The sequence below is a fragment of the Rhinoderma darwinii genome, chromosome 1 (genome assembly GCF_050947455.1).
Source record: "Rhinoderma darwinii isolate aRhiDar2 chromosome 1, aRhiDar2.hap1, whole genome shotgun sequence".
Lineage (NCBI taxonomy): Eukaryota > Metazoa > Chordata > Amphibia > Anura > Rhinodermatidae > Rhinoderma > Rhinoderma darwinii.
The window spans coordinates 607,759,859-607,770,829 of record NC_134687.1 but is presented as its reverse complement, the minus strand read 5'-3'; the positions used below and the strand labels follow the sequence as shown (position 1 = coordinate 607,770,829).

Here is a 10,971-nt window from a genome sequence, read left to right as displayed (position 1 = left end):
GATACTAGAAGAGCCAGGATTCCAGTGGAGACAGAAGGAGAGGTGACAGTGCAGCACCACAAATAGGGACAGCTCTCTGCTTCAACACCTGGGATAGCTTCAGTCTCAGCTTCAGCACCCAGGACAGCTCCAGTCTCAGTTTCACCACCCAGGACAGCTCCAGTCTCAGCTTCAGCACCCAGGACAGCTCCAGTCTCAGCTTCAGCACCCAGGACAGCTCCAGTCTCAGCTTCAGCACCCAGGACAGCTCCAGTCTCAGCTTCAGCACCTTAGACGGGTCTAGTTCTCAGTTTCAGCACTCCGGACATCTTCCTTACTATCGAAAACAATGGAAGGAGCAATGATCTTCTGGAGATACCGCACCCTGTTCTCCCTCATCTTCTGCACCTTGGTCCTCTTCAAAGTCCATTCCCAGGCTGCTCCATCCCAGCAGCACCAGGACACAGCTCCTCTCTCCAAAATATATACCCGGGGTAGCCACTGGGCTGTAGGTAAGTACCCCAAACTTTCATAATGTATAGAGAGCCCAATTCTTTCTGCTAGTCTGGGCACATTGAACTACTGTGGGACCACAAACTCCAGCAAAAAATATTTTCTGAAACTAGGCTGCAAACACATGGGCTAAGGAAATTCAGATTTAGCATCAGGTTGTAGATGTTGTAGGGCTGTGGTCTCCGACTTGTGACTCTTCAAATGTGTAACCGCAATTCCCAGCCAGCCAACCCTACCGGAACCTTGGGTACCACAGAATGAGAGCCACCGGTGTCATAAACAGCCACATAGTGATACTTCTGAAAGTAAAGCCCTTACGATAACTGTTTGTTTGATGATTGTAGGTCCAGGGGCTGCTGAAATTGAAATTTCCTGACAATACAAATGATAGTGCAAATAGTATTTTTAGCATTAGAGCTAGGCAGGAGTTACATCTCTGGGGCTTCAGGTACTGGGTTCCAAGGACTTACCTAGGCTAGCTCAATTTAAAAAGATAAAGATTGTGCATTAATTTACTGTGTTCTGACATATGAAGTCCTAGATCATATATATCTCTAGCTGATATGAAAATTCAACTCCCCACATATGCAGACAGCCACCAGCTGGCAGCATATGCTGGTAGATGTAGGTTTACAGCAAGAGTTTGCAGATTACTGCAAAGTTTGTAGAGTGTTTTGTGAATGGTTGCCCTGCCCTGATACATCTGATATTAAAAGATTAATTATTAGGAATCGTATTCAAAAATGCATTTAGACTATTATAGAAAAGGTAACATTCTATAGAATTCAGGTGCCATAAAAATATTCAATCCCTTCTAGATTACGATCAGTCATAAAGCAGATAAATGACCTAGAACATTTGTCTTACATAGTTAACCACAGTGCTGTCATTTACACATAGGTATCAGAGATAGACAAAAAGAGATAGATAGATAGATAGATAGATAGATAGATAGATAGATAGATAGATAGATAGATAGATAGATAGATAGATAGATAGATAGATAGATAGATGATACATAGAAAGAAAGACGATAAATAGATAGATAGATAGATAGATAGATAGATAGATAGATAGATAGATAGATAGATAGATAGATAGATAGATAGATTTGACATAGATAGATAGATAGATAGATAGATAGATAGATAGATAGATAGATAGATATGAGATAGATAGATATGAGAGATAGATAGATATGAGAGATAGATAGATATGAGAGATAGATAGATAGATAGATAGATAGATAGATAGATAGATAGATAGATAGATAGATAGATAGATAGATAGATAGATAGATAGATATGTGAAGAAATGATCGCAGCACTCCAATAGGTTGATGTCAAACAAAAATGTGGTTTATTGTTCCATGTTTCAAAGGATATGCTACGTTTCAGTCCTCTCACAGGACCTTTTTCAAGCTGGAAAAAGGTCCTGTGAGAGGAGTGAAACGTAGCTTATCCTTTGAAACATGGAACAATAAACCACATTTTTGTTTGACATCAACCTATTGGAGTGCGGCGATCATTTCTTCACATGTCTATAGGACCGTTTTGGATTAAGGTCAGGTTCGCATAGCACCATCCTATACAGTCACGAAGTGCTGCTTTTCTCTTCCACCGTCTAGATAGATAGATACATGATACATAGAAAGAAAGAAAGAAAGAAAGAAAGAAAGACGATAGATAGATAGATAGATAGATAGATAGATAGATAGATAGATAGATAGATAGATAGATAGATAGATAGATAGATAGATAGATAGATAGATAGATAGAGATCAGATAGGAAGAACTATTATCTTGTACTAGGCATCTGATATTTTATCCTGCGGTGAGTATTCTACTTGTAATCAAAAATAAAACAACTCTGTGGCTAAAAATGTAACAAAATTGTTTAAATAAAATACATTTTTCATTTAGAAAACTGTGAAAACCTCTTTCAGCGTAAGTACCGCATTCCTGATTCCCAAGAGGAAATAATTCACTTAGTTTACATTAGATACAATAACACAACCTCTCCATTTTAAAACAAATTTTTCATTATAGTTGGGGTTAATTATTCCAAATAATGTCCTCTGTATAGTCTCAATGTATATGTGTTCACAAAAGATCTCTATGAGAATAATACAATGCTTCATATAAAATCTATCATATTAAGAAAACAAACATATAAAAATAAACTAAAATGAACAAATCCCATATGTTTTAAAATGAGCAAATTTGCAAGATTCAAATACTAGTTACCTTGGGCGTGGATAGAGATTAGATAGATAGATGATAGATAGATAGATAGATAGATAGATAGATAGATAGATAGATAGATAGATAGATAGATAGATAGATAGATAGATAGATAGATAGATAGATAGATAGATAGATAGATAGATAGATAGATATGAGAGATAGATAGATAGATAGATAGATAGATAGATAGATAGATAGATAGATAGATAGATAGATAGATAGATAGATAGATAGATAGATAGATAGATGGACATGAGATAGATAGATAGATAGATGGACATGAGATACGATACATAGATAGATGATAGATAGATAGATAGATGGATATGAGATACGATACATAGATAGATGATAGATAGATAGATAGATGGATATGAGATACGATACATAGATAGATGATAGATAGATAGATATGAGATAGATAGATAGATAGATAGATAGATAGATAGATAGATAGATAGATAGATAGATAGATAGATAGATAGATAGATATCGTTATTGTTATATAAATGTATCTCAATAGCAGGAAGAGTGCAAACATTCCCTAAGGAAATTTTAGGGAGTTTTCCACTTTTCTTTGTGTTGAATTTTGATCCTTTTTCTTTTAAAGAAAAAAAAAAAAAAACTAAGGTGATATAACAGGTACCTAAAATGTATTAGCCTCGAGTCCAGGATGTTTAGTTCACAAAGAATTGTCTAGCGTAGACTGTATATAGTTGTAGCAAACCCTCAGCTATGAGAAATATTTGGTTTGCATTGGTTTCAGCCTCTTGGTGTAAGGAATATTGTATAATGTCATTGAAGATAAAGCTATGTACAGTCAGTTAGCTCTCCATTAAAATCAGGGCTAGAATTAGTTCATCCTAGACAACAGTGGTGACCCCTTACCCCTATTAGCCCTTACCATTGTGACATTTATGACCTCTGTAGCAATTGTCCACTGCATGCTTATGCTAAGGGATTGACTTTTGACATGTGACATTAAAAAAAAGAAGACAATGGTAATTCTTGTAAGTTTCGCACTGAATGAGGTGACTTTGTGCTCCTGGTGGTCATTGTGTATAACTGTCTTCTGATCTATTTCCTCAAGGCCACTTAATGGGTAAAAAGAGTATAGAGGAATATCCTTATATGTATGATGGAGGCGATAGGACCTCAGCCGCTGGGTATTTGGATGGAGATAAGTCAATGGAAAGTTCTCAGCAATGGAAAGATGCCCTTCTCAGTTTATTGAGGATGCTGCAAACCAGTGACATCAGAAATTCCCAGTCCATGAGAGACACAAAGTTATATAACAGGAAATTCTGGGACTCTGAAGACAACAACAACAACAACAACAACAACTACAAAGAGGTGAGTCCTTGTCTGATGTCAATGTCTTATGAATGTGTCACAAAGTTAGCTAGTTGTGGGCCCTTTTACATTCAGATGTAGCCAAGTTTATCTTGACTCTGATAACTTGCTGCAGCGTGATATCACACAACAAAAGTCATTGAAAAAGTCAAGTTAAAGGGAATGTGTCAAGTTAAAGTGTATTTAAAGGGAATGTGTCGCAAATGAAACCTTTTTTTTTAAGTAAGTTACTTATTTCTATTATATTTTTTAAGTTTTTTGCTGTATTTTTTTTTTTGCTTCCACATGGTGGAAAGTATTAAAAATGAAATAATAATTTGACATATTTTCCTATGTTGGCCACCAGAGAGCACTTTCCAGAATTACAGCAAGGTGAATAAGGCAAAGCAACCTGACAGCTGCCGTAAATGTGGGAGGGAATCTCACCCCTCCCTATTTTTGGCTACAAGCCAGGAAAAGGTGTCTTCAAATTGCTAAGCATTGTCCGGCTGCCATTTTAGGAGTGATTGTACAAATGGCAGCTGGCAGAAGCTATAGGACACATCAAAAGGCTAAGGGTATGTTCACACGCATACTAAAAAAAAGTCGGAAAATATGGAAAATACGGAGCTCCTGATTTTCAGCCGTTTTTTAATCAAAATCACGTTTTTTGCTGCATTTTTTACGACTGTTTTTAGAGCTGTTTTTCTATAGAGTGAATGAAAAACGGCTCCAAAAATGTCCCAAGAATTGACATGCACTTCTTTTTCGCGAGCATCTTTTTACGTCCCGTTTTTTGAAAATGATGTGTAAAAAAACGACCCGTTGGAACAGAACACTGTATTTCCCATTGAAATCAATGGGCAGCTGTTTGTAGGCATTCTGCTTCCGATTTTCAGCTGTTTTTCGGGACGTTTATGGCCGAAAAATGGCTGAAAACACTGCGTGTGCACAAACCCTAAGGGTATGTTTACATGGCTTATTTTCGGCCGTTTTTCAGGATGTAAAAATCGGAAGCAGAACGCCTCCAAACATCTGCCCATTGATTTCAATGGGAAATACGGCGTTCTGTTCCGACGTGGAGTAGCTAAAAAAAACGTCCGAAAATCAGGAGCAGTTTTCCCTTGAAAACAGCACTGTATTTTCAGACGTTTTTGATTTTGTGTGTGCACATACCCTAAGAATAATGAAAGTGAAGTGAATGACTTTTCAGTTGGCAGGTTCACACGGCGTGTATTTGACACGTTTTTTTTGCGTGCCAAAAACCGCTTGATTACGGTTTTCATTTACATAATTGGTAAAGCTCGCTGTTAGTAGATACAATGCGCTTTTTTACACAACACGTTTTCTAAAAAGCGCACACAAAATGCGTCAAGAAACATGCGAAAAAAGCGTCAAACGCTTGATTAAGGTTGCCATTTGCATCAATGGGAAATCGAGCCGTTAGTTTTTTACACAAAAAACGTGTTGCGTAAAACAGAACAGTGGGGTGGCGTTGTGTGTGGCGCAGTTGCATGTTTGGGGGGATTTGTGTGTGTGTGGGGTGTGTGCTCGCCGCTGATTCTTCAAAACAGATGATAAGCGGCTATGAAGGATCAGCAGTGCTCGTGCATACTCCTCTGCATAAAAATAGGACAACAACCTAAAAAAATGAGTCAAAACCGAACTATTATGAAAATTTTTAATTTGTATTGATACATAACAAGACAACAATAAATATGATTGCATGTTAAAATCAAGGATGACTACCAAAGTGTGGAAGAAAAGGAGGCCAGACACCTGTATATGATGGGCTAATATAATAGCATATGCATGAGGTAGATAATACAAAAGTGCATGAATAAATAAATAAATAAATAAATAAATTACTAACACCTGGGAGACCGTCAAAATGTGCTTGTCAAAGGACCATACAAGGACCCAGTTAGTGGTAAAAAGTTATAACCATTGGTGCAACTTGGCACCTAATTTACATAAGTCATTAATACACCGCATTCCAAATTATTATGCAAATGTTATTTTTCGCTCATTTTCCTAAATAGTCTATGCAAATGACAGTCCGTATAATCTTCAAGCCATCAACCATTGTAGTATAATGCTAATTTTATTGAACAAATCTCCTAATGATAACAGATTTTTTTTAGAAGTAAAAAACTCAAAATGCACTGTTTCAAATTATTATGCACAACAGAGATCAAAACATTTTAAAGGTTGTAAAGAGAACTAAAATGGTAATTTGCTTAATTTGCAGCATCAGGAGGTCATATTTACAGAAATCAAAAGCTCTTTCAATCAAAAAAAACCTTAACAGGCCAAGTTTCATGTTAACATAGGACCCCTTCTTTGATATCACCTTCACAATTCTTGCATCCATTGAATTTGTGAGTATTTGGACAGTTTCTGCTTGAATATCTTTGCAGGATGTCAGAATAGCCTCCCAGAGCTTCTGTTTTGATGTGAACTGCCTCCCACCCTCATAGATATTTTGCATGAGGATGCTCCAAAGGTTCTCAATAGGGTTGAGGTCGGGGGAACATGGGGGCCACACCATGAGTTTCTCTAATTTTATGCCCATAGCAGCCAATAACACAGAGGTATTCTTTACAGCATGAGATGGTGCATTGTCATGCATGAAGATAATTTTGCTACGGAAGGCACGGTTCTTCTTTTTGTACCATGGAAGAAAGTGGTCAGTCATAAACTCTATGTACTTTGCAGAGGTCTAAAGGGGCCTACCAGCTCTCTCCCCATGATTCCAACCCAAAACATGACTCCGCCACCTCCTTGCTGACATCGCAGCCTTGTTGGGACATGGTGGCCATTCACCAACCGTCCTCTACTCCATCCATCTGGACCATCCAGGGTTGCACGGCACTCATCAGTAAACAACACGGTTTGAAAATTAGTCTTCATGTATTTCTGAGCCCACTGCAACCTTTTCTGCTTGTGAGCATTGTTTAGGGGTGGCCGAATAATAGCTTTATGCACACTTGAAAACCTCTGGTGGATCCTACACCTTGAGGTTCGCGGGACTCCAGAGGCACCAGCGGCTTCAAATACCTGTTTCCTGCTTTGCAATGGCATTTTAGCAGCTGCTCTCCTAATCCTATTAATTTGTCTGTCAGAAAGCTTCCTCATTATGCCTTTATCTGAACTAACCCGTCTGTGCTCTGAATCAGCCGCAAATCTTTTCAAAGTACGATGATCACGCTTACGTTTTCTTGAAATATCCAATGTTTTCATACCTTGTCCAAGGTATTGCACTATGTCACGCTTTTCAGCAGCAGAGAGATCCTTTTTCTTTCCCATATTGCTTGAAACCTGTGGCCTGCTTAATAATGTGGAACGTCCTTCTTAAGTAGTTTTCCTTTGATTGGGCACACCTGGCAAACTAATTATCACAGGTGTCTGAGATTGATTACAATGATCCAAAGAGTCCTAAGGGTATGTGCACACGTAGTGACCAAAAACGTCTGAAAATACGGAGCTGTTTTCAAGGGAAAACAGCCCCTGATTTTCAGACGTTTTTTGAGCAACTCACGTTTTTCGCGGCGTTTTTCGCGGCGTTTTCGCTGCCTTTTTTACATCCGTTTTTGGAGCTGTTTTCATTGGAGTCTATGAGAAAACGGCTCCAAAAACGTCCAAAGAAGTGTCCTGCACTTCTTTTGACGAGGCTGTATTTTTACGCGTCGTCGTTTGACAGCTGTCAAACGACGACGTGTAAATGACAGGTTGTCTGCACAGTACGTCGGCAAACCCATTCAAATGAATGGGCAGATGTTTGCCGACGTATTGTAGCCCTATTTTCAAACGTAAAACGACGCATAATACGCCTCGTTTACGTCTGAAAATAGGTCGTGTGAACCCAGCCTTAGACACAATACCATCCATGAGTTTAATTGAAAAACTAATAATTAAATGTTTATGACACTTAAATCCAATGTGCATAATAATTTGGAACATGGTGTATGAAGGACACATGCAGCTACCCATGTTGTATCACACTGTTGTCTGGCGTCACACCCGACGCGCGTTTCGGCGAAAAACGCCTTCGTCCGGGGGTGGTGTCAGAGAATAGGAAGAGGAATTTTATATGTTCAAGGCACCAATCAGCTAATGTGGATGCCAAGCAGCTTGATTACTCCCAGCTGACAGGAAAGGCAGCCAGAAGTAATCGCTGCTTGCGGCGCACCACAGGGTTCAGTAAAGTCCTGACTAGTGCGCATGCGCGAACTGCGCTCTGACGTATGTATACAGCTGGAAACTATCCAGCTCAGTCACCTAGCAGGGAGAAGTGTTTACCATGTCGGAAACCACATACATTTTGCGAGGCTATGTGTCCCCAGAGCAGACAAATGCCATGACAGCCCCAAGCGATAGCGCATGTATCATCAGTATTGTACATATATATCACAAATGATTACATGCAACCATTTAAACAATTACCAGAATCTCATAATTTTTACACCAATATTAGGATGAATAGACTGTCCCTAACCTTTCCCTATCTCCTTACATCTTATGATATGATGTTACATAATCATTGTAAAAAATATTTTACAAACACATAACAACAATTCAATATATTACAAATATTTTATATACGTGCATCTACAAGATAAATGTGAAATATTGTATGAATAATATATAATATAAATATATATCCACAAAAAAAGAAAAAAAAATAGGACACAATTCTGCTGCACACACTACACACACACACACACACACACACACACATCTCTGCTACGCACGCACACACACATCTCTGCTGCACGCACACACAGCTCTGCTGCACCACATAAAGCTCTGCGGTGCCGCACACACAGCTCTGCTGCGCACGCACACACAGCTCTGCTGCTCTCGCGCACACAGTTCTGCTGCTCCCCCACACACAGCTCTGCTGCGCCTGCACACACAGCTCTGCTACTCGAGCACACACAGCACTGCTACACGCGCCCACACAGCTCTGCTACACGCGCACACACAGCACTGCTACACGCCCACACACATCTCTGATACACACAGACACTCACACACAGTTATAGCAGGTGTTCCGGGGGGGTGGGGTCGCGAGAGGAGGGGGGTCACGAGGGGGGGGTCGCGAGAGGGGGGGCTGTGAGAGAGGGACAGACAGAGACACACTACAGTGCGGCCGGTCTTCATAATGGCGCCGGCTTTCCCCCTACAAACCAGCTTCTCTGCTGGGCCGCTCTGAACTGTGCTTGGCAGATGCAATGGACGGGAGCCATTCAATGTGTCCTATGCACTGTGCTGCCGTATTCCATCTGTGTATGTGCCGTTAAGAGACACATACACAGATTAAATAAAACATGGCAGCCCCCAGTACAGTAAGAAAGTGTTAATAAAAAAAAACATTATGTATGATAAAATAAATAAAGTCAATATAATATTTTAATAAATAAAAACACATAAATTAATAAAAAAAATCATGACACTGTCCCTTTAATGCGTTAAGAGTCAAGATAAAGATGGCTACATCATTGATGTGTGTAAAACAAACAAGAATAGTTTTGAATGCAGTCAAAATGAAAATTTCCCAAAAACTTTTTATGAGGGCCACACACCTTATACTGTATTACAGTAGTGGTCTGCAAATAGTGGGCTCTTCAGCTTAGAGAAACTACAAGTTCCAGCATGCCATGAATGCTGCGGACTGTGATGGTATGCCAGAACTGGCAGCCACAGGTTGGAGGGTCTTGTATTACAGTGGCAGCTGTATTTGAAGCAACTATTCAAATAATCTTATTTAAGAATTTTCTTCTGTTTTGTGTTTACGGCTCCTATGCAGACCTATGTGTCTTCATGGTAACAGACTACAAAGAAACTGTGTGTAGTCTGATCCTGTAGTTATATATTACGCCACTCCCTATGCTCCCCCTTCTACTGTCTGTAAATTATCATGTAGAGGGGACAGAGGGAGTGAAGTAATATATAACTTCAGAATCAGACTACACACAGGGTATGTTTGTAGTCTGTAACCATGGAGACACATACCATACTCTACTAAAAGGCAGATAATTAGAAGTTAGAGAATCAATTTTCTATTTCATCGATCTGAACGATTAGCTGACCCACACAATTAAATTGACTATTATTCTGTTTAAATTGCAAAAAGCAAACTGAAAGCTTTATAGGGCATTCCATATCTCAGTAAATGTGTAATTAGTAGGTCTGTCCTCAGGCTTGATAAAGATCCTATTGTAGGATTGAAACGTTGCTGTTGTATCTGGAGTGAATAAACCACCACTTTTTTCATATTGGAGTGCTGCAAAGTTTCTTTTTCTATATATATATATATATATATATATATATATATATATATATATATATATATATATACATACACACACACACACACATATATATATATATATATATATATATATATAGTTTATTTTTTCTGACTGCTCTGAATCAGCTGATTCCCTTTATACCAAGTTAAAGTTAAATTATACAATTCTGGCTGCTCCCTGCAAATGGATTTAGACAGCTCGTATTGAACAAATTGGGAGCTATATAATTCTGTATGTGGTAAACTTCCCCAAGTGGTGGCTGCAGGTAAAATAATATAAAAATATTATTTTCCAGGGAAACGGTTCAGAATGGGGCCCTCCTCTTACCACGGGCCCCATAGCAGGGTTGTGGTCCGACTCCATGGTAGATAGAGCACTGCTACTCTGTTGATTGTTCATATCTTTTCAGGTAATGGATTACCTCTACCAGATGATGAAGGAAAACGCACAGAGCTGAGAGGACGCAAGGAAGAAGCAGTTTGTACCATGAAGGAGATTTGTTCTATATTTGATTGTTCCAGATACCTGATATATTATTTCTGTAAATGATACTTTGTCTACATGGTGCATTTCCTAGTGATAAT

At 38.9% G+C, this 10,971-nt stretch overlaps 1 protein-coding gene across 1 annotated transcript in view; it reads left to right on the top strand.

Annotated features, from left to right (window-relative positions):
* GRP (gastrin releasing peptide) overlaps nucleotides 1-10,971 on the top strand; it is an 11,146-nt gene continuing 175 nt past the window's right edge. The window contains exons 1-3 of the mRNA XM_075854976.1: nucleotides 1-491; nucleotides 3,829-4,091; nucleotides 10,797-10,971. The exon at nucleotides 10,797-10,971 is cut by the window's right edge and continues 175 nt beyond it. Coding sequence (XP_075711091.1) covers nucleotides 329-491; nucleotides 3,829-4,091; nucleotides 10,797-10,844 — 474 coding nt within the window. The 5' untranslated portion in view covers nucleotides 1-328 and the 3' untranslated portion in view covers nucleotides 10,845-10,971. The remainder of the gene's footprint in view (nucleotides 492-3,828; nucleotides 4,092-10,796) is intronic.